We start from the raw sequence: 25,456 nt of genomic DNA, 5'->3' as shown, positions 1-25,456 counted from the left end.
TCGCTAAAGTACCTGAACTGCCAGAACAACTCCATCCTTCCATGGTACAAGAACTGCCAGAACAGCAAGCTCATATCATGGGATCTTTCAGAGAGGCTCCATCATACCTTTTCTTTGATTAGGCTTTTTTTTCCTCTTTAATTTCACCTGGTGATCCTGCCAGTAACACACTTCCTGTCCTGGGGTGACCACGCTTGCTGACTGCACTGTATGTATGAAGGTGCAGCTTCACCCTTAGGCAGAAACACTCTACAGTCCATTTAACATGACTTCCTACAAGTTCACATCTCCGTGTTTTCACCTGGTGCGTTTTTTTTTAAAGGGTCAGGGACTTTTTTAAATGCAAAATGTTGCATTTTTGGTTATTTATTTCAGATCAATATATATTGTACATTCACATCAGTCCCTAACCCTCAAGGGGTGTACAATCTAAGGTCCCGAACTCACATTCATACATACACATACTAGGGACAATTGAGACAGGAGCCAATTCACCTACCAACATGTCTTTGGAGTGTGGGAGGAAACCGGAGTACCCGGAGGAAACCCACACAGGCACAAGGAGAACATGCAAACTCCAGGCAGGAGGTGCCATGGCTGGGATTCGAACCAACGACCTGAGTACTGCCAGGCAGAAGTGCTAACTATTTAGTCACTGTGCATAGACTTCAATGGAGATGCTGCATAAAAGCATGCATGATGCGTATCAAAAACGCATGTGCAAAAACGCAAAACGCACTGCAGAAATGGATCAAACGCAAACTGCATGGGTGTGAACCCAGCCTAAATGTTATTGCTGCGGATGAGAGGTAGAGGTGTGTCAGTGACTGCACTATTCCTACACACGGGGGCTTCTACATGGTGGTCACAAACATTCCTCCACTGCCCTGCATGGTCTATTAATAGGGGTGACTACATGTGATTTCAAGTCTTGGAATCCAGAAGTAATAAATATATTTCACAACATAACAGGGCATCAGAAATATAAATATATCTTTATTGGGGTTGGCTACAGGTCAGCACGCCATAAAACGCATGTCTGAGATTAGTAGCGTTCCAAAAATGTTTTTAATACATTTAGTAAACATTTTGCATTCTTCCAGTTTAACAGGTGCAGTAATGAGAAAGAAATGAAAAGGACAGAAGGTAATAATATATTAATTGAAAGTGAAACACCCTTTATACTCCCCCCCCCCCCCACAGTGTTTTTTTAACAGATTTTATGCTTCCAGTGGTTTTTTCCCCCCTAAAATAACAAACATGTTATACTTACCTGCACTGTGCAATGGTGCCTGCTTACCTCCTTTTCTGGGGTCCCCTGCTGGTGCAACAGTGTGCTGAGGGGGGCAGTCATGGGTGCGCTCCCAAGCTGGGCTGTGTGTGTCCATAGACACACGCAGCACGCTTAGCTCTGCCACTTCCTCACAAAATTTGATTGACAGAAGCAGAAGCCAATGGCTATCTACTGAATTTTGTGAATAGAGGAAGCGAGAGCAGCACTGCTGTAGATGTGCACAGGGCTGGAAGAAGAAAGGGGGGGGGGGGCAAGTAGTGTGACTTTTTTTTTACCTTAATGCAGGGAATGCATTGGGATAAAATATGTTGTGACTCTAGAATCACTTTAATCATTCATAATTTAAATAATAATAATTTATAAATTCATAAGGCGGTGGGGGGGGGGGGGGGCTGATGTAATAAACAGACCTTGTACTCTGGTGAATGGATCACATTAATGCATGCCGAGTGTGCGTTTCTAAAGTTGTCCTTCCGTCCTCCTACCAATCACTAAGTGAGCTAATGAGAGACGTTAGTACATTTGCACATGTCCCTTTCTGGTCATTTCATGACTTTCTCAGTTCAATAAATAACTACCCCCCCCCCCCCACCACCACCCTATGAATTAATAAATTATTATTTTTTAAATTATGAATGATTAAAGTGATTCTAAAGTCACAACATTTTTTATCCCAATGCATTCCCTGCATTAAGGTAAAAGAAGTCACACTACTTGCCCCCCCCCCCCCCCCCAAACAATCCCTTATACCCAGGAGTTTTTTTGGCTGATGTTGTCCTCCGGTCTTCCTCTTATCCCTGCAGCAGCAGCGGCCATTTTTCAATATGTTATGACACCAGCGCTGCTCTCTGGAATAGTGTACTGTGAGCCCAGCCTGATGTGGTGACACACTCCTGGGGGGGGGGGGTGTCAGTGACACCTTGAGCTCACAGGAAGTGGGTTGGACGATGCTGGTTATCATTCAGCCCAGAACAGGAGCAAAGCTGAACCTTGGATGGGTAACCGAAGTTTAATTTTGCCTTCCCTGCCCCATCGACATGCTACATGATGACACTGAAAAAAAAAATCCCCTTTTCATTACATACCTTTTTATAAACCCAGAGATAACAGCCTCACTGGGTCTCTGTGCATCTCTATACAATGCAGGCAGATAGACAATGCAGGCTGGTAGGGTGCTGTACAGAGCTTCCTGACTACATCACAGCACCCTGTCTCAGTACGTCTCTCAAGAGCCCTCAGTCCTGATGCAAGCAGTGGGCTGGCTGCTGGGAGGAGTTATGCAAATGTCACAATGCCTTAATGGGTGGGATCTGACTCTCGTTCCCAGGGATGCCCTGTGAAGATGAGTGTCTCTCTCTCTATTGCTGGGGGGGTGATTAGTGGAAGGTTCTCCCGGGTGGGGGGCAGGGGCGTTGTTGGTCAATGTCAGGCTCTCTCTGTGGGAAGTGGAAGGTGGGGGGAAGGGGAGGTGTTGGTTCTTGTCCATGTAGGCAGACAATCTTTGTGTTGCCTAGGGCAGCACAAATCCTAAATACATCCCTGGACTGCCCTAGGTAACACCCACGTATGATGCTGAGCCTCCATGATTGAAATGAAATCCAATGAATGAAAGGGGTGGGCCTGGAATATCCAGGCTGGGGAGAAAAGTGCTAGATGATGCTGGATGTCCTCCAGCCAGGAAATGAGGCGGAGCTCTATCTGACCTGTGGCAGCTTGTACTGCACATGGTGAGAAGCTCACAGTGTGCAGTGAAATCAGAGTAAGCTGTTTCAGTCCAGGAGAGGAGCCGCTACAACTGTGCCAGACTTGAGGCTGAAGGTCATTACTATGAGCAGCAATTCCAACCTTCCCGTTATAGGCGGCACACAATGGAAGGTTTGATGATCATTTCTGGAGGTCAGTGATAGGAGAAGCAGTGACATGGCGGGTCCACTGGAGGTGCTGGAGATCCTGGCAGTGTATTTCATATTCCTCCCATGTTATTTTCCAGCGACCAATATCTGCCCGGCGAGCGCAGGATTCCGCTCTGTGATCAGCGCCACTATGATGGCGGACGCTTCCCGCACGTTTTCTTCAAGGAGAACTTCATCCTGGAAAACACACAAGATAAAGTTAAGCTATACTCCAAGATTCTGGGGCTCCTTCACACATCCAGCTATACCGCACACCTATGAAATGTGATCCAAGTTGGATTGTTTTTCAGAGGGCATTTGATAGGTTGCCTCCTCACTGCCTGCTTTAACCCTCACAATGCTGACCCACATTGCACTTGGTGGCAGGGTGATTGTGGCACAGCCCCATTTTTAATGGATTGTGTTTGGTGGCACTACGTCCTCCAGCCAGGAAAGGAGGCGGAGCTCTATCTGACTTGCTGCAGCTTGTAATGAACATTGTAAGAAGCTCACAGTGTGCGGTGACATCAGAGGAAGCCAGTCCAGGAGAGGAGACGCTACACTTGTGCAAGACTGGAGGAGGGCCGGAGGTCAGATTTAGGTCACAAAACATGACAACTTTTCTGAGGGGGGGGGGGATGTTGAGCTTAATGCACCTGTGACTTTTTTGTTCATTCACAGAGGCAGCGATCCTCCTTCTGACCTGCATGTGACCACCTTCTAGGTTGCTCCACGCTGCTTTTGCATTCCCATGCACACAGGCACTTTTACTTTTTGTTCCTATCAGGAAGATTTATTTTATTTCCAGTGAGAGCAAACTCTGCAATGGGGACACAGACAGCGATAAGAGCCTTAGCGAACCTCTCTTTCCCTCTATCTCTTCCCTCTACCCACCTCCGAGCACCGTCCTCTGTCTCCTCCCCCTACCCACCTTCGAGCACCGTCCTCAGTCTCCTCCCCCTACCCACCTCCGAGCACCATCCTCTGTCTCCTCCCCCTACCCACCTCCGAGCACCGTCCTCTGTCTCCTCCCCCTACCCACCTCCGAGCACCGTCCTCTGTCTCCTCCCCCTAATCACCTCCGAGCACCGTCCTCTGTCTCCTCCCCCTAATCACCTCCGAGCACCGTCCTCTGTCTCCTCCCCCTACCCACCTCCGAGCACATCCTCTGTCTCCACCCCCTACCCACCTCCGAGCACATCCTCTGTCTCCTCCCCCTACCCACCTCCGAGCACATCCTCTGTCTCCTCCCCCTACCCACCTCCGAGCACATCCTCTGTCTCCTCCCCCTACCCACCTCCGAGCACATCCTCTGTCTCCTCCCCCTACCCACCTCCGAGCACCATCCTCTGTCTCCTCCCCCTACCCACCTCCGAGCACATCCTCTGTCTCCTCCCCCTACCCACCTCCGAGCACATCCTCTGTCTCCTCCCCCTACCCACCTCTGAGCACACCCTGTCTCCTCCCCCTACCTACCTCCGAGCACATCCTCTGTCTCCTCCCCCTACCCACCTCTGAACACATCCTCTGTCTCCTCCCCCTACCCACCTCCGAGCACCGTCCTCTGTCTCCTCCCCCTACCCACCTCCGAGCACCGTCCTCTGTCGCCTCCCCCTACCCACCTCCGAACACATCCTCTGTCTCCTCCCCCTACCCACCTCCGAGCACCGTCCTCTGTCTCCTTCCCCTACCCACATCCAAGCACATCCTCTGTCTCCTCCCCCTACCCACCTCCGAGCACTGTCTTCTGTCTCCTCCTCCTACCTACCCCCGAGCACTGTCTTCTGTCTCCTCCTCCTACCTACCTACCTCCGAACACATCCTCTGTCTCCTCCCTCTACCCACCTCCGAGCACCGTCCTCTGTCTTTTCCCCCTACCCACCTTCGAGCACATCCTCTGTCTCATCCCCCTACCCACATCCAAGCACATCCTCTGTCTCCTCCCCCTACCCACCTCCGAACACTGTCTTCTGTCTCCTCCCCCTACCTACCTCCGAGCACCGTCCTCTGTCTCCTCCCTCTACCCACCTCCGAGCACCGTCCTCTGTCTCCCCCCCCCTACCCAACTCTGAGCACATCCTCTGTCTCCTCCCGCTACCCACCTCCAAGCACCGTCCTGTCGCCTCCCCCTACCCACCTCCATGCAACGTCCTGTCTCCTCCCCCTACCCACCCCTGAGCACATCCTCTGTCTCCTCCCCCTACCCACCTCCGAACACTGTCTTCTGTCTCCTCACCCTACCTACCTCCGAGCACCGTTCTCGGTCTCCCTCTACCCACCTCTGAGCACCATCCTCTGTCTCCTCCCCCTACCCACCTCTGAGCACTGTCCTCTGTCTCCTTCCCCTACCCACCTCTGAGCACTGTCCTCTGTCTCCTCCCCCTACCCACCTCTGAGCACTGTCCTCTGTCTCCTCCCCCTACCCACCTCTGAGCACTGTCCTCCGTCTCCTCTCCCTAACCACCTCTGAGCACTGTCCTCTGCCTCCTCCTCCTAACCCACCTCCGAGCACTGTCCTCTGTCTCCACCCCCTATCTACCTCTGAGCACCATTGTGCCTCCTTCCCCTATCCACCTCCCAGCACCGGCCTGTACCTCCTCCCCCTACCCACCTCTGAGCACTGTCCTCTGTCTCCTTCCCCTACCCACCTCTGAGCACTGTCCTCCGTCTCCTCTCCCTAACCACCTCTGAGCACTGTCCTCTGCCTCCTCCTCCTAACCCACCTCCGAGCACTGTCCTCTGTCTCCACCCCCTATCTACCTCTGAGCACCATTGTGCCTCCTTCCCCTATCCACCTCCCAGCACCGGCCTGTACCTCCTCCCCCTACCCACCTCCAAGCACCGTCCTCTATCTCCTCCCCCTACCCACCTCTGAATACTGTTGTCTCCTCCCCTTACCCACCTCCAAGCACCATCCTGTTTCCTCCCCCTACCCACCTCTGAGCACCCTCCTCTGCCTCCTCCCCCTACCACCTTCGAGCACATCCTCTGTGTCTCCTCCAGCTACCCACCTCCGAGCACCACCTATTCTAATCCAAGTAAATAAGTATTTCCTATGATCATGAGCGCTATCTAGTGGCCATAAAGCAGTGTGTTCCTAATTCACACATTCAACCTAGAGAGAACATACTAATAACATTCAATGTTGCTGCCACTCACACAGAACGAGCGCACAAGTCATTTTACAGACGGAAGAGATCTATACATTTTTCAATAAATGCACCCCATGTTTTAGACACCTTCTGATGCCTTACAAATGCTGAGAACTTTTCCCCTGAAATTGTTAATATCATAACCATGACAAAGTTTGTGTTTTGCCCGGAGTTCTTTAAAAAAAAAAATCTCTTCTGCACTCCAAATCACAAGAAATAATGTTTGAATGTTCTGAACTCCATATAACCCGATAACCTTGTATGATTTTATAACCGTTGACCCCCGATGCTCCATAGGGGCCAGACCTTCCAGAGAGGTGATGGGCGTCTAAGGGCGATGACTCTCCCCAAAAGCAAAATATTATTTTGTCCTTGAAGTGATGTCTGGAAGGGATGGGATGGCGGAGACATTCCCGGCTCTGTTCACACTCAGGAAGTCCTTCATTTTCAGCTACAAAATGTACTACTAAGACGTATAACTTACAATATTTGCAATCATAATCACCTGATACGGCTTGTTAAAGGGATAGTAAACTTTTTTGGTCAAGTTTTTTCTTTTTCTTTTTTTTTATATGCATATTGATCGTTCATTTTTTGCATAACTCATTAACCACTTCCAGTCCGGACACTTTCACCCCCTTCCAGTCCGGACACTTTCACCCCCTTCCAGTCCGGACACTTTCACCCCCTTCCTGTCCGGACACTTTCACCCCCTTCCTGTCCGGACACTTTCACCCCCTTCCAGCCCGGACACTCTCACCCCCTTCCAGCCCGGACACTCTCACCCCCTTCCAGCCCAGACACTCTCACCCCCTTCCAGCCCAGACACTCTCACCCCCTTCCAGCCCGGACACTCTCACCCCCTTCCAGCCCGGACACTCTCACCCCCTTCCAGCCCGGACACTCTCACCCCCTTCCAGTCCGGACACTCTCACCCCCTTCCAGTCCGGACACTCTCACCTCCTTCCAGTCCGGACACTCTCACCCCCTTCCAGTCCGGACACTTTCACCCCCTTCCAGTCTGGATACTCTCACCCCCTTCCAGTCTGGACACTCTCACCCCCTTCCAGTCCGGACACTTTCACCGCGTTCCAGTCCGGACACTTTCACGGCCTTCCAGTCCGGACACTTTCACCTGCTTCCAGTCCGGACACTTTCACCCCCTTCCAGTCTGGACACTTTCACCCCCTTCCAGCCCGGACACTCTTACCCCCTTCCAGCCCGGACACTCTCACCCCCTTCCAGCGCGGACACTCTCACCCCCTTCCAGTCCAGACCCTCTCACCCCCTTCCAGTCCGGACACTCTCACCCCCTTCCAGTCTGGACACTCTCACCCCCTTCCAGTCCGGACACTTTCACCGCCTTCCAGTCCGGACACTTTCACCGCCTTCCAGTCCGGACACTTTCACCTGCTTCCAGTCCGGACACTTTCACCCCCTTCCAGTCCGGACACTTTCACCCCCTTCCAGTCCAGACACTTTCACCGCCTTCCAGACCGGACACTTTCACCGCCTTCCAGTCCGGACACTTTCACCCCCTTCCAGTCTGGACACTTTCACCTGCTTCCAGTCCGGACACTTTCACCCCCTTCAAGTCCGGACACTTTCACCCCCTTTCCTGTCCAGGCCAATTTTCAGCTTTCAGCGCTATCCCACTTTGAATGACAATTGCGCGGTCATGCAACACTGAACCCATATGAATTTTTTAGCATTTTTTTTGAGACAGATAAAACTTTATTTTGGTGGTATTTATTCACCACTGGGATTTTTTTTTTTTTTTGCTATATAAATGAAAAAAGTCCAAAAATTTTAAAACGTGTTTTTTTAATAAAAATTTGCAAATAATCTTTCTTCATAAATCTTGGCCAAAATGTGTTCATCTATCTTTTTAGCAAAAAAACAAAACAAATTAGTTTATAACCAAATATAATAATAATTTTTTTTTAAATATTATTTATGTTTTTTTTAAACATACTGACACCCTAGCAGTACAGTGTCACCATAGTGACACTGTACTACTTGGAGGTGATAAAGATTTGTTTTTCTTTTTTTACACTGATTGCTTTTACACCCATAAAGGCTGTAAAAGCAATAATGTCTCCTTCTCTCTGGCTGCTTTCTTGCAGCCATTGAGAAATACTGTGAGAGCTGTGATTGGTCACAGCTTGTCCCATAGTACAAGACTGTTGTGAATAGCCCTGTACCATGTGACCTCTGTGATCATTCACAGATTTCACACGTAGTAAGCAATGATGTCAGGAAGTGACATCTTGTTTGCTACTGCTCATGTGATCACTATTTGGCCAATCAGTGATCACATGAATCGGGACCTCACACAGAGGTCCCGTACAGTGATTGGTGTACTGGATTGCGGTGCCGCGCGCTCCCAGGCAGCTCGCACAGGCAGTGAATGCGGGTGACATTTAGAAACGTCAACCCGCTTCAGCAGTGCTCCCGTCCGGCCGTTTATAGACATGGGACAGACAGGAAGTGGTTAAATGAATCCTTATGTTGCATAAACAAAAAATACACATAAAATCTACATAGCAAATATCAGAACTGCAGTTAAAGTCCAGATGCATCAGAGCAAAAGGTGTTCGTTTTCTTTAGAAAGCAGCCACAGCACAGTTGAAAAGCCTGTCCCTTGACAGCATGCTGCAGTGGTCTCTCTGTAGGGGTCCAACACACCTCTGCTGAGTTAGAGTTCCCCAATTAGCAGGGAGCGTGAGCTTTGCTTACTGAAGAGCTAAAAGGTATCCTGTCTGAGCAGGAGGCTTCAGACCTCTGTAGAGAGACCACTGCTTCCACAAAAGAGAGCAAGGGTCTTTCTCCGCAGCATGCTGTCATCGGACAGGCTTTTCTACTTGGGCAGGGGCTGTTTTGTCTTTTTCAGATAATGAACTATAATTCTTTTCACCACTTTCATTTTGATGAACATGAAATGTTTGTAGGGTCTGCCAAAGGAAAAGTTAGCAAGGGTCTGCTTCTGCAGCAATCTGTCAGGGGACAGGCTTTTCTACTCAGGGGACAGGCTGTGGCTGCCTTCTTAACCACTTCCAGACCGGACATTTTTACCCCCTTCCTGACCAGGGCAATTTTCAGCTTTCAGCGCTATCACACTTTGAATGACAATTGCGCAGTCATGCAACACTGTACACAAATTAATTTTTTACCATTTTTTTGAGACAGATAAAGCTTTATTTTGGTGGTATTTATTCACCGCTGGGATTTTTATTTTTTTTGCTATGTAAATGAAAAAGTCCAAAGATTTTTAACAAAAGTGTTTTTTTTATAAAATTTTGCAAATAAATAATATTTCATCATAAATCTTTGCCAAAACTTATTCCTTTATCTTTTTAGTAAAAAAACAAAAAAAAACAAATCAGTTTATAACCAAAAATTATAATTTTTAAACATTTTTTTTACATTTTTATTTTATTTTTTTATATTATTATTATTATTATTTTTTTTTTTTTACATACTGTCACCCTAGCAGTACAGTGTCACCATGGTGACACTGTACTACTTGTGGGGGGTGATGAAGATTTTTTTTTTTTTTACACTGATTGCTTTTACACCCATATAGGATGTAAAAGAAATCATTTCTCTTTCTCTCTGTGTGCATTCCTGCACTCATTGAGAAGTACTGAGTGAGCTGTGATTGTTCACAGCTTGTCACATGGTACAAGGCTGTTGTGAATAGCCCTGTACCATGTGACCTCTGTGATCATTCACAGATTTCACACGTAGTAAGCAATGATGTCACAAGTGACATCTTGCTTACTACTTTGCATGTGATCACTGATTGGCCAATCAGAGATCACATGATCGGGACCTCGTACAGAGGTCCCGTCCGACGATCGGTGTTTCACTGTGTCCGGAGGACACAGCGGGCACCGGATTGCGGTGCTGCGCGCTCCCAGGGAGCGCGCACAAGCAGGGTGTGGGGAGGCCGTTTATAAACAGCCACCCGACCCTGCAGTGCCACCGTCTGGCCGTTTATATGCAACGGCCGGTCAGGAAGTGGTTAAGAAAACAAATTGTAGGACCTTTTGCTTTGATGCATTTGGTCTGCAATAAACAAAAGCTCATGCTCTCTGCTGATTGGAGAGCTCTGGCTTTAACTCAGAAGAGATGTGTTGGACCCCTGGAGAGAGACCACTGCTTTCACACAGAGAGCCATGGTCCTTCTCTGCAGCATCCTGTCAGGGGACAGGCCTTTCTACTCGGGCTGTGTTTGCTTTCTGCTGAAAATGAACTTTAAAGGCTTAGTTCACGTTTTTATTTCTTCTAAAACCTAGCTCCCCTATGCACTAATATACCATGAATGTACCTCAGTTGCAAAAATATACAAGCTCTCTTTGATTTGGAGAACAAGGCCTTACCTTAGCCCTGGCTAGATTTCTTAGAAGGCTTTTTCACTTCCTGGAATGTAGACAGAGGAGCCAGTAGGACCAGGAAGCAGATTACCAGCTGAGCTCATTAGAACACACAACCTGTACTGACCTCATTAGTACACACCCTTCACCCATCGATTATTTTTCACAGCATCCCCGGGATCTCTCCCCACGTGCATTTACCTGGCTACCCCAGCATCTCTACAGATGGGCTCAGGTCGCATGCAGCCCCCGGGACAACCCTGATGTAGTGCAAGGGCCTGATGATTGGATATAGAGTGATTGGATAGATGGTGTGTCCTCCTATTGTATAGTTTTGGTAAATATAAAGGAGATCGTACAGAGATTGTACGATCAGATTGTATAGTGTATGGCCACCTCTGTACAGCTAAAATTAACTAGTTGCGCTTTCAGTGTCATTAATTGTTAGCGGCGCACCAAACACAGAAACAAGCACACGTTTTGCCATATGAGTGACAAACGCGTAGTACAAAACATGCAACTCGCATCACGACAAAATGTCCTATGAGCTGCTTTGCCACGTGTAGTGCAGTCCACTGAAATCAACAGGCTGCCCGATGTGTGTCACTGTAAAATCCAGCCAAAAACATGCACTCCCTCTACTCTCCGTGTGAATGGAATTGGTGCGTTTCCACAGAACAATGAGGCTCCATTCACATCCGTGTGTTTCTGAAGGCACAGCAATCTGCACAGAAATGAGCGCTTTGCCATGCATTTCAGAAACACGCTGCAAATATGCATCATGTTTGTGTTGTCATTACTTGTTAAAGGCACCCCAAGTGCGGCAAATGCACCAAAAACTTCAGTAATGCACCGTGCTCCGCTCCAAAAACAGTTCTGGAGCTTTTCTGGGGCGATTGTTGCATGTATGGCAGACCGTTCAAGTGAATGGACTGCCCTATGTGTGACGAGTGAAAACGCTCCAAAACACCCAAAACAAACGCATGTGGCAATGTGAGTCTTCACTACGTAGAGATGTGAACGGGGCCTGACAACTGAGTGTCTCCATCCACTCCCTGCTGTGTACTTGTAGATTTAGATTTACCAGAACTATGGAATAGGAGGACTCACCTGAATAATCTATTCAACTGGTATCAAATCAGACCGGCCCTTGTACTACATAACTATGCAATAGGAGGACACACCTGAACAATCTATTCAACTGGCATCAAATCAGACGGTTCCTTGTACTACGTAACTAAGAAATAGGAGGATACAACTGAATAATCTATTCAACTGGTATCAAATCAGACCGGCCCTTGTACTACATAACTATGGAATAGGAGGACACAACTGAACAATCTATTCAACTGGTATCAAATCAGACCGGCCCTTGTACTACATAACTATGCAATAGGAGGACACACCTGAACAATCTATTCAACTGGCATCAAATCAGATGGTTCCTTGTACTACGTAACTAAGAAATAGGAGGATACAACTGAATAATCTATTCAACTGGTATCAAATCAGACCGGCCCTTGTACTACATAACTATGGAATAGGAGGACACAACTGAACAATCTATTCAACTGGTATCAAATCAGACCGGCCCTTGTACTACATAACTATGCAATAGGAGGACACACCTGAACAATCTATTCAACTGGCATCAAATCAGACGGTTCCTTGTACTACGTAACTAAGAAATAGGAGGATACAACTGAATAATCTATTCAACTGGTATCAAATCAGACCGGCCCTTGTACTACATAACTATGGAATAGGAGGACACAACTGAACAATCTATTCAACTGGTATCAAATCAGACCGGCCCTTGCACTACATACCTATGGAATAGGAGGACACAACTGAACAATCTATTCAACTGGTATCAAATCAGACCGGCCCTTGTACTACATAACTATGCAATAGGAGGACACACCTGAACAATCTATTCAACTGGCATCAAATCAGACGGGCCCTTGCACTACATAACTATGGAATAGGAAGACACATCTGAACAATTTATTCAACTGGTATCAAATCAGACCGGCCCTTGTACTACATAACTAAGGAATAGGAGGACACAACTGAACAATCTATTCAACTGGTATCAAATCAGACCGACTCTTGTACTACAAAGCTGATGGAAGGAAGGTAGTATTGTAATGAGGGGGGGTGTGGTCCTGAGTGGTGAACACACCCTATCACACCCTCTGCTGTGATGCAACAAGGAAGTGAAGGCTTCTGTTAGATGGTCTACAGGAAGTGAATGCTGAGATATTTACAGGAAATGATGGAATCTGAAAATCCGTTCAAAATCTCACAGAATCTGACAAAAAAAAATGAAACGTCCTGTGAGTGAGGTAAATGAGAGAAAAGCACATTCGGATGGCTGGGCCAGAAATGGCATTGGAAAAAAATTTCTATTTATTATGAAAAGTTAAATTCTGCCTGAAAAGGTGAACTTATCCTTTAAGACTTTGCACCTTTTACTTTGAAGCATTTGGTCTGCAATAAGTAATGCTCATGCTCCTTGATGATTGGAGAGCTCTAACTCTGACTCAGTAGGAGCATGACAGACCCCTGCAGAGAGACCACTGCTTCCACGCAGAGAGCACGGCTTCTTCTCTGCAACATGTTGGCAGTGGACAGGCTTTTCTACTTAGGCTGTGGCTATTTTTTTTAAAGAATTCTTTGCACCTCTAAAATCATCTTTCATCATCATCATCACATCTGGCTAAATGGCTAGCACTTCTGCCTGGCAGTACTAGGGTCATCAGTTTGAATCCCAACCACGGCACCACCTGCCTGGAATTTGCATGTTCTCCTTGTGCCTGTGTGGGTTTCCTCTGGCTACTCTGGTTTCCTCCCACATTCCAAAGACATGCTGGTAGGTAACTTGGATCCTGTCTAAATTGTCCCTAGTATGTGTATGTATGAATGTGAGTTAGGGACCTTAGACTGTACACCCCTTGAGGGTTAGGGACTGATGTGAATGTACAATATATATGTAAATTGATGGTACCTGAAATAAATAATAAAATAAAAAATCTCTCATTTTGATGCTCCTGGAATGCATTTAAGTTATTAAAACTGTCAGTTCAGTTGGGCTTTAACAAAAAAAAAAAAAAAAAGGATTATTTATAATCCATTCCTGAGTTCTGTTCATAAGGAAACAAACTGTGTTTTTCTCTTCTTAAGGCCCAAGCAGAACTCCTGTAACTGCTTGAGTTGAGTTTCCAGAATCCAGCGGCTCGTATGAGCGTCTGCCAGAGGAAAGATTATAAACAGCTCCGCACAATAAATAGTTTGCCCATTGACTCACACGGCTGTGTAAAGAGTTTACACTCACACAGAACAGGGCGAGGAAACAGAATGCCATTGTGATTCTAACATTCAGCCGTCACCAATTAGCCTGTCTTACACGACCACCCACGAACCGACACAAGCAATTCCGCACAGCGTCGGACGCGGCCTTCTAATCGCGCCGGGCGTATGGATTATGTGGGCTAACTGTTCACCATCTGAAAAGGACCTTTACTAAAATAAACTGACCTTGAGAATACAGCTTGTGTCAAACGTTTGGACGCCGAGTGAATCGGCGTGAAGGTTTGCGTTATGACACGCTAAATACACAGTGTCACGGTCTGAACCAATTACAGGGCGCAGACGAGGAGGTATGTTAATTAAATTTGTTTTCTTTTTTTTTTCCCCCTTCATTCGAACATTGCAATAATATGCTGGAATAAGTGAATACGCCATTACGTTTTCAAGATGTTCCGAAAAATTAAAAGTCCCATATCACTAAACATGAGGCCTGGCCAGCACTACACTTTATTTATTTCATATTTATTTTAGGTACTTATATAGCGCCGTCAATTTACGCAGCGCTTTACATATATATTGTACATTCACATCAGTCCCTAACCCTCAAGGTGTGTACAATCTAAGGTCCCTAACCCTCGAGGGGTGTACAATCTAAGGTCCCTAACCCTCGAGGGGCGTACAATCTATGGTCCCTAACCCTCGAGGGGTGTACAATCTAAGGTCCCTAACCCTCGAGGGGCGTACAATCTATGGTCCCTAACCCTCGAGGGGTGTACAATCTAAGGTCCCTAACCCTTGAGGGGCATACAATCTATGGTCCCTAACCCTCGAGGGGTGTACAATCTAAGGTCCCTAACTGTCAGGGCAGGAACGATGGAATGGGCAGGCAGGCCTATGGTACGGTCACGCTGCGACTGACGACAGCCACTACCCACAGACCAGAGTCCCTCAGGGCGCGGAGTCTAAGCCCCAGGCTACCCTTCACCAGGGCCCCTGATGGTGGGGATGGACTTGACGCAGCCTGAGACCAGGTCGCGGCCCCCGAGTGGCCCCAGCTGCGATAACGACTGCCGCCAATGGCGTACAGCTGGTGGGAGCTAGATGGGATCACGAGTAGAGTAGTCAGACAAGCCGGGTCAATAACAATGGAGCAGACAGTACTAGACGGTAGGCAAAGAAGACTCAGGTCACGGGCCGGGTTCAACAACGGGAGGTCAGATAAAGGGTTAACGCAGAGAGTAGTCTTGTCCAAGCCGAGTCGGTTACCAGGAGAGCAATGGGAACAACACAAGAGCTTGCAACAGGGCAACATACAGGACACAAGTGCAGAGCACACTTGCAGACAGCAGGTTTAAATGTGCTCAACCACACCCTTCTGAGGAGGAGCCGCAGAAGCCTGAAGGCATAAAGGTTCCCACCATGCTTTGCAGAAAACCAAGATGGAGGCCAGCTCATGGAGATGCACAAGCTCTGAAGAAAGGTAGGACCTTGACACTAACCCTCGAGGGGCGTACAATCTATGGTCCCTAACCCTCGAGGGGTGTACAATCTAAAGTCCCTAACCCTCGAGGGGGGGTACAATCTAAGGTCCCTAACCCTCGAGGGGCGTACAATCTATGGTCCCTAACCCTCGAGGGGTGTACAATCTAAGGTCCCTAACCCTCGAGGGGTGTACAATATAAGGCCCCTAACTCACATTCATACATACACATACAGTATCTCCCAGAAGTGAGTCCACCCCTCACATTTTTGTAAATATTTGATTCTATCTTTCCATGTGACAACACTGAAGAAATGACACTTTGCTACAATGTGACGTAGTCAGTGTACAGTTTATATAACATGTAAATTTGCTGTCCCCCCAAAATAACTCAACACACAGCCATTAATGTCTAAACCGCTGGCAACAAAGGTAAGTCCACCCCTAAGTGACAAGGTCCAAATTGGGCCCAGTTAGCCATTTTCCCTCCCCAGTGTCATGTGACTCGTTAGTGTTAAAAGGTCTCAGGTGTGAATGGGGAGCAGGTGGGTTACATTTGGTGTTATCGCTCTCACTCTCTCATACTGGTCACTGGAAGTTCAACATGGCACCTCATGGCAAAGAACTCTCTGAGGATCTGAAAAAAAGAATTGTTGCTCTACATAAAGATGGCCTAGGCTATAAGAAGATTGGCAATACCCTGAAACTGAGCTGCAGCACGGTGGCCAAGACCATACAGTGGTATAACAGGACAGGTTCCACTCAGAACAGGCCTCGCCATGGTCCACCAAAGAAGTTGAGTGCACGTGCTCAACGTCATATCCAGAGGTTGTCTTTGGGAAAAAGACGTATGAGTGCTGCCAGCATTGCTGCAGAGATTGAAGAGGTGGGGGGTCAGCCTGTGAGTGCTCAGACCCTACACTGCACATTGCATCAAATTGGTCTACATGGCTGTCATCCCAGAAGGAAGTCTCCTCTAAAGATGATGACTAAGAAAGCCCGCAAACAGTTTGCTGAATACAAGCAGACTAAGGACATGGATTACTGGAACCATGTCCTGTGGTCTGATGACACCAAGATCAACTGATTTGGTTCAGATGGTGTCAAGCGTGTGTGGTGGCAACCAGGTGAGGAGTACAAAGAGACAAGTGTGTCTTGCCTACAGTCAAGCATGGTGGTGGGAGTGTCATGGTCTGGGGCTGCATGAGTGCTGCCGGCACTGAGGAGCTACAGTTCATTGAGTGAACCATGAATGTCAACATGTACTGTGACATACTGAAGCAGAGCATGATCCCCTCCCTTCGGAGACTGGGCCGCAGGGCAGTATTCCAACATGATAACGACCCCAAACACACCTCCAAGACGACCACTGCCTTGCTAAAGAAGTTGAGGGTAAAGGTGATGGACTGGCCAAGCATGTCTCCAGACCTAAACCCTATTGAGCATCTGTGGGGCATCCTCAAACGGAAGGTGGTGGAGCACAAGGTCTCTAACATCCACCAGCTCCGTGATGACATCATGGAGGAGTGGAAGAGGACTCCAGTGGCAACCTGTGAAGCTCTGGTGAGCTCCATGCCCAACAGGGTTAAGGCAGTGCTGGAAAATAATGGCGGCCACACAAAATATTGACACTTTGAGCCCAATTTGGACCTTGTGACTTAGGGGTGGACTCACTTTTGTTGCCAGCGGTTTAGACATTAATGGCGGTGTGTTGAGTTATTTTGAGGGGACAGCAAATTTACATGTTATACAAGCTGTATACTGACTACGTCACATTGTAGCAAAGTGTCATTTCTTCAGTGTTGTCACATGAAAAGATAGAATAAAATATTTACAAAAATGTGAGGGGGGGACTCACTTCTGGGAGATACTGTACTAGGGCCAACTTAGACAGGAGCCAATTAACCTGCCAGCATGTCTTTGGAGTGTGGAAGGAAACTGGGGTACCCGGAGGAAACCCACGCAGGCACAGGGAGAACATATAAACTCCAGGCAGGTGGTGCCATGATTGGGATTTGAACCAACGACCCGAGTACTGCCTGGCAGAAATGCTAACCATTTAGCCACTGTGCTACCCACTTGCAGTTTTCCAATATAAAAAAAATATAAAAACAGTTATATGGCGCAATCCCCGATATCGAGGGACGCCTTTCACTCTAGGATATTATGACATTAATATACAATATTCATTTCTTCTTTGCTGACTCCATGATGGGCCATTCACAGCACAGTGTCATAGTAACGCATGTGTACTGCAACACAGTAATAGGCGTTATGTGCATTGGTGTGATGCGATTCCAATTACCACCCAACGCACCTTGTCGCTGCTACATTTTTTGGGTGTAGTAGTAGTTAGTCACATTCATCTGCACTTGTTCTGTAATGCTGAAGATGTTTCAAAGCTTTTCCAAGCCACTTGTTCAGTTTTGATGAGTACCCCAGGAAGATACCCCAACATTTATATCCACACAGGTAGCACCAGTCCCGGGACAAGTTCATCCAGCACGCAGGACAAGGACGTGGAACTGCACCCCCTCCCCCACTGTTAATGCATACTAGAGAATGGGTTTCCTGCCCTGTGTCCATTCTCTGCCCCCCTTGCTCCTCTGTGCCCAGGGCAGCTGTCCCTCCTGCCCACCCCTTGTCCCGGCCCTGGGTAGCACTGACACCTTGATCTAATCATCATGGAAGGGTAGATGTTATTGTCAGATGGGAGGTGTGAAAATTGTGGGATGAAGCCATTCTAGTCATGTTTCCCTTGACACATTCCTTGGTGATTGGATGAGGGTGTCGGTGCGACATTTACATTTATCAGAGTAGGTGATGGCCTTTGGGTGCGACATCCCGAAACTGCATACTATTACCCCCGGTTCACATCTATGCAGCTGTTTTGCACGGGCACGAGAGTCCATTCATTTGAATGGACTCCTGTGCCCGTGACACGCAGGGAAGAAGTCCCTGCACTTCATTGGAAAACACAGCCCACATGGGAACCTCGGTTCTCAGTACGGTTGCGTTTTCCAGTGCGTGTGGCGTGCCATTAGAACAAATGGCACCCGCCCGCCGGTCCGCAATTCTCTGTGCGGGTGGTGCGGCTGCACGGATTTTCGTGCGGATCCACAGTGGCACCACCCGCACAGATGTGAGCCTAGGGTTAATGCATGCTAGAGAATGGGTTTCCTGCCCTGTGTCCATTCTCTGCCCCCCTTGTTCCTCTGTGCCCAGGGCAGCTGTCCCTCCTGCCCACCCCTTGTCCCGGCCCTGATTAGCACTGACACCTTGATCTAATCATCATGGAAGGGTAGATTTACTGTCCAAGGACAGATGGAAGGTGTGCAAATTGTGGGATGAAGCCATTCTAGTCACATCTCCCTTGACAAATTCCATGGTGATTGGATGAGGGTGTCGGTGCTGCATTTACATTTATTGGAGTAGGTGATGGCCTTTGGGTGCGACATCCCGAAACTGCATACTATTACCCCTGGTTCACATTTATGCAGCCGTTTTGCACGGGCACGAGAGCCCATTCATTTGAATGGACTCCCGTGCCATGCAGGGAAGAAGTCCCTGCACTTCATTGGAAAACGCAGCCCGCATGGGAACCTGGGTTCTCAGTTCGGTTGCGTTTTCCAGTGCGGGCGGCGTGCCAATAGAACCTAGGGTTAATGCATGCTAGAGAATGGATTTCCTGCCCTGTGTCCATTCTCAGCTCCTCTGTGCCCAGGGCAGCTGTCCCTCCTGCCCACCCCTTGTCCCGGCCCTGATTAGCACTGACACCTTGATCTAATCATCATGGAAGGATAGATTTACTGTCCAAGGACAGATGGGAGGTGTGCAAATTGTGGGATGAAGCCATTCTAGTCACATCTCCGTTGACACATTCCATGGTGATTGGATGAGGGTGTCGGTGCTGCATTTACATTTATTGGAGTAGGTGATGGCCTTTGGGTGCGACATCCCGAAACTGCATATGATTACCCCCGGTTCACATCTATGCGTCCGTTTTGCACGGGGACGAGAGCCCATTCATTTGAATGGACTCCCGTGCCCGTGACACGCAGAGAAGTCCCTGCACTTCTTCGGAAAACGCAGCCCGCATGGAAACCTCGATTCCCAGTACGGTTGCGTTTTCCAGTGCAGGCGGTGTGCTATTAGAACTAACGGCACCCGACCGCGGGTCCACATTTCTCTGTGCGGGTGGTGCGGCTGCACGGATTTTCGTGCGAATCCGCGGCGGCACCACCCGCACAGATGTGAACCTAGGGTCAAATATCCTTTAGCTGGATGATACCCATACCACACAAATTGTGACATAACATACATTGTAATCATTGTTCCATGGCATATACACAAAAGGTTTAAAATGATTGATCCAATAGATGAGTCATTATACATAAACATATGGCTGCTAATGGCCCCATCGCCCCCTAACATTGCTACATGGTACAATTACAAAGAATAGGTGAACTCATTTCTGACAAATTCATGTAGCAGAGAGTCCATGTATAGTGACAATTTATTGTATGTAACAATCTGTGTGGCGTGTGCTTTTGGCACCAAAAAAAAATCCTCTCCTCCAGCTTAGGCTAGGCTCACACTAGTGCAGGCCAGGAAGCCCGCGTCTGTGCAGGCATGGCAGCCCATTCATGTGAATGGACTGCTGGCCCGCGTTTCACACACAAAAAGGGTGCAGACACCTTTTAAAAAACGCACCCACAGGGAAACCGCGCAGTCTTTTCGATTATGCTGATTGCATTAGGCTCCATTCACGCTTGTGTGACTTGTCATGTGACTTGTCATGTGACATAAAAGTCGCAGGCCATTCTTTGCAATGACACCTGTTTAAATCTGTGCAACTCAGTCCTCATGCACATTTGACGTTTTTACAGCGGCTGTTTTTGGCTTTTGACGTTTTTTTCTACAGCCAGTAAACCTCCCACATGTTATCCCATGTGTCCATCCCCGGCATGTTCTCCTATGTGTCCATCCCCGGCATGTTCTCCTATGTGTCCATCCCCGGCATGTTCTCCTATGTGTCCATCCCCGGCATGTTATCCCATGTGTCCATCCCCGGCATGTTCTCCTATGTGTCCATCCCCGGCATGTTCTCCCATGTGTCCATCCCCGGCATGTTATCCCATGTGTCCATCCCCGGCATGTTATCCCATGTGTCCATCCCCGGCATGTTATCCTATGTGTCCATCCCTGGCATGTTATCCTGTATGTCCATCCCCGGCGTGTTATCCTATGTGTCCATCCCCGGCATGTTATCCTATGTGTCCATCCCTGGCATGTTATCCTGTATGTCCATCCCCGTCGTGTTATCCTATGTGTCCATCCCCGGCATGTTATCCTATGTGTCCATCCCCGGCATGTTATCCTATGTGTCCATCCCCGGCATGTTATCCTATGTGTCCATCCCCAGCATGTTATCCTATGTGTCCATCCCCGGCGTGTTATCCTATGTGTCCATCCCCAGCATGTTATCCTACTTGTCCATCCCCGGCATGTTATCCTATGTGTCCATCCCCAGCATGTTATCCTACTTGTCCATCCCCGGCATGTTATCCTATGTGTCCATACACACAGAAACTGTCATCAATGTTTTTTGTCTGGGACGTTTTTTGGCTGAAAAAAACCCAGGACTAGTCGGTTTCTAGAGTTTTTTTAGCTCTAAAAACGCTTAAAAAAACGCGGTAAATCACTGCAAACTAGCATTTGTGGACTTTTTTGACCCCAAAAAAATGGGGGGGGGGTAAAAATACACTAAAAAATGCAAACGCTAATGCAAAAACGCTAAAAAAAAAGCTGAAAAACTCACGTTTTTAATGCAGCTAACGTTACCAGCATTATCAAAAGGTTCAGAGTGCATGAGGACTTAAAGTCACAGCAACTTTGAAAAAGGTGCCTGCACTACTTTGATGCGACTTTTGATGCAACTTTGATCCAGAGAGCGTAAGGTTAGATCAAAGTCGAGTTCCTAAGAATCCATTCACACTTGTGCGACTTGTCATGTGACTTTGGGGTCCAAAGTGCCAATGTTTCCCAATGAGTACCATTCATATCTGAGCGACTTGAAAGTAGTCCCTGCACTACTTTTGTCCGACTTTCATGTGATTTGGGGGCCATGTAAACTCTCCAAAAGGCGCATGAAAGTCGCACCTGAATTATATACATGCAACTTGTGTGCGACTTTGTACAGCACAAAAAATGATCTTTGGTTAAAGCCAAAGTCGCACCAAAGCAGAATAGTTACATAGTTAGTCTGGCTGAAAAAAGACAAAAGTCCATCCAGTTCAACCATAGCAAAAAAAAATATATATATATATATAATCCTATACCCACAGCACTTATCCAAAGTCGTGTCAAAATCACATTAAAGTTGCATAAAAGTCGCACTTTAAAGTCGCAATGAAAACTGCACAATTTTTAAGTTGCACAAGTGTGAATAGAGCCTAAGTCTCACTGGAAATCATGCGACTTTGGAGTCACACATGTATGAATGACCCCTTACTGATCCAGTTCAACAATTTGTCATTCTACAAAATGTCAAAATGAACCTTCAGACTACCAGGGGCAAAACCGAGCTCTTTGAGCCCAGGTACACACCGATGCAGTGCAAAATTCACAGCGTTTTCTGTGCGAATTCCGCGCCGCATCAGAATCACATCCCGTTCATGCGAACCGCTGCGGGTGTGTATGCTAAGTTAAAAACACCCCGAAATCTGTCCGCAAAACACAGTGCGATGTGCAGAATCGGGTGGCATAGGTGTGAGTACCCATGCGATCCGAGTGCGAATCTAAAAAAAGGATCCTGTACGTTTTTGGTACGGGTGTGATGCGAATAGAGCCATACAAAATGTACGGCTCCAATCGCACCGCACACAAATCGCATGTGATTTGTACAGGAATGCGGTGCGGTTCCTGTGCGAATCCCATGCGATGTACAACACCGCATGTATGTGAACCCGGGCTGAAGCTTTATAACATTGAAAAGTGAATGTTTGTCCCTCGCGCTGTAGATTGGACTCCAGGAATATCTTCGGTCACGCATGGTCTGCATTAGGTTTTTATGCGGTTTAGCATCAGAAGACGTTTTGGCGACATGTGTTTTCTGTTAACCCGTGACAATCTGCGCCCATTTAACTGCTCGGCATGAATTGACTCCTTTTCTCTCTGAACCGGTTCTGTGTCAGTGGCAGTCATCATAATATGTCAGACTTCTTCATATCTCAGAAAAGATAAAACGGTGTGAACAAGCCACATGGAAAACATCCCTTTCGGGTGTTAATTTGCATGAAGTCAGTAGAACGTGCAAGATGACCGCGGAGTCGGAGATTTAAAGCGCAAATCCAACTTTGAAGATGATTTTCGGAAACAGACGAGGCGTGGCCACAGTATCATTTTCTGTAATATCACGGTGTACATGTGTTTTCCTTTTGTCTGTATCTCTGACATGTTACATTGTTCCGCCTTCTTCTGTCTGTAAAAGTGTTTGTTGAAGCCTTCCTCCATGTTTAATGTCCCTTTACCCCCGGATCACATATACGCGGCCGTGCGGGCCACGTTTTGCATGGGCATGAGAGCCCATTCATTTGAATGGACTCCCGTGCCCGTGACACGCAGGGAAGAAGTCCCTGCACTTCTTCTGAAAACGCAGCCGAGGTTCCCAGTACAGTTGCGTTTTCCAGTGCGGGCGGCGTGCCATTAGAATTAATGGCACCCGCCTGGGGGTCCGCATTCCTCTGTGCGGGTGGTGCGGCTGCACGGATCCACACCAGCCCCACCCGCAAAGATGTGAACCTAGGGTTAAATAGTTTTTTTAGGCCAAGCTGGCCCAAACTATTTACGGCACTAACAGGGGAACTGTATGTATCCTCAGCAATGTACATACAGTATACAGCTCTGCAGCTCCCATTCCCAGAATAAAGTAGAGTCAGGTGAACGCTGCTCAGCCATTCACAGGAAGTTGTGTATAAATCAATGGTCTCCAAACTGCGGCCCTTTGCTTGCCTTTATCTGGACCTTGGGGCACAATTCAACCTACTGACACCAAAGATGGAGCACCATTCCTCCCACTGACACCAATGATGGGGCACTATTCCTCCCACTGATACCAATGATGGGGCACCATTCCTCCCACTGATACCAATGATGGGGCACTATTCCTCCCACTGACACCAATGATGGGGCACTATTCCTCCCACTGACACCAATGATGGGGCACAATTCAACCTACTGAAACCAAAGATGGGGCACTATTCCTCCCACTGATACCAATGATGGGGCACTATTCCTCCCACTGTCACCAATGATGGGGCACTATTCCTCCAACTGACACCAATGATGGGGCACAATTCAACCTACTGAAACCAAAGATGGGGCACTATTCCTCCTATTGACACCAAAGATGGGGCACTATTCCTCCTATTGACACCAAAGATGGGGCACTATTCCTCCTACTGACACCAAAGATGGGGCACTATTCATCCTACTGACACCAAAGATGGGGCACAATTCCTCCTACTGACACCAATGATGGGGCACTATTCCTCCTACACCAAAGATGGGACACCATTCCTCCTACTGACACCAAAGATGGGGCACTATTGCTCCTACTGACACCAAAGATGGGGCACTATTCCTCCTACACCAAAGATGGGACACCATTCCTCCTACTGACACCAAAGATGGGGCACTATTCCTCCTACTGACACCAAAGATGGGACACTATTCCTCCTACTGACACCAAATAGTGGGCACTATTTCTTCTACACCAATGATGGAGCACCATTCCTCTGAAACCCACAATAGAGCACTATTCCTCCCACTGACACCAATAATGGGGCACAATTCCTCCCACTGACAACAGTGATGGGGCACTATTCCTCTCACTGACACCAAAGATAGGGCACTATTTCTCCCACTGATACTAATTATGGGACACTATTCCTCCCACTGACAATAATGGTGAGGCACTATTCCTCCCACTGACAGCAATTATGGGACATTATTCCTCCCACTGACACCAAAGATGGGGCACTATTCCTCCCTATGACAGCAAAGATGGGGTACTATTCCTCCCACTGACACCAATGATGGGGCACTACTCCTCCCACTGATACCAATGATGGGGAACTATTCCTTCCTTTGACACCAACGATTGGGCACTATTCTTCTCACGGACACCAAGGGTGGGACACTATTCCTCCCACTGACACCAATGATGATGCATTCATACCAACACCAGAACATTTTCTACTCCCAGGAGCCACAGTCCAACCCTTCTAAAGTCTGAAGGATAGTAAACTGGCCCTATGGAAACCCCTCCTATAAATGAATATAAAACTTACTCTTATTATCTGAGTCAGAGATTGTGACGTCATCCGCCTGCTTCTCCACCGCAGCCAATCAGAGGAAGCTTTGGATATCTGTTGAACATGGATGGTCGCACTCTGATAAAATTATTAAAAGCCGGTCCGGACTGAACTGGCCAAAGTTTGATGCATCTACGGCCAACTTAATGCTTAATGTGTTACTAAAGGAATAAAATAAACATGTTATACTCACCCGCTCTGTATTGGTTTTGCACAGAGTGGCTCCATTTCTTCTCTTCTTGGGTCCCCTGCCGACGATCTTGGCTCATCTTCTTTGCTATGGGGACACACGGTGCATGCTCGCTCCTGACCTGTGTGTCTACCGAGCGGCGCTCCATAGACACACACAGCAGGAAAAAGTCAGAAATGTTTTGCGTTTTGTAATCCGATGGCGCCACCATTGATTTCGACATTCGACCAACCAAGCCTTTCATTTCAGCTCATGTTGCTACACAAAATAATTTTTGTGACCAAGAATGTTCTTTTTTTTCCAGGTCACAGCTCATGTTCATTTCTTTTTGGATTATATTTCTCATACGATTCTTCCATCGTTGATTAGAAATTCATTTT

The 25,456-nt window shown here is 47.6% G+C and overlaps 1 protein-coding gene across 1 annotated transcript in view; it reads right to left on the bottom strand.

Annotated features, from left to right (window-relative positions):
- Positions 1-2,198: 2,198 nt before the first annotated feature.
- LOC149439139 (D-ribitol-5-phosphate cytidylyltransferase-like) overlaps positions 2,199-25,456 on the bottom strand; it is a 280,466-nt gene continuing 257,208 nt past the window's right edge. The window contains exon 8 of the mRNA XM_089659411.1: positions 2,199-3,384. Coding sequence (XP_089515537.1) covers positions 3,274-3,384 — 111 coding nt within the window. The 3' untranslated portion in view covers positions 2,199-3,273. The remainder of the gene's footprint in view (positions 3,385-25,456) is intronic.

This window comes from Staurois parvus, unplaced genomic scaffold, assembly GCF_062004578.1.
Source record: "Staurois parvus isolate SC_StPar_1 unplaced genomic scaffold, SC_StPar_1.0 ptg001154l, whole genome shotgun sequence".
NCBI lineage: Eukaryota > Metazoa > Chordata > Amphibia > Anura > Ranidae > Staurois > Staurois parvus.
The sequence above is the reverse complement of the archived record's forward strand: the minus strand, read 5'-3'. Positions and strand labels throughout refer to the sequence as shown.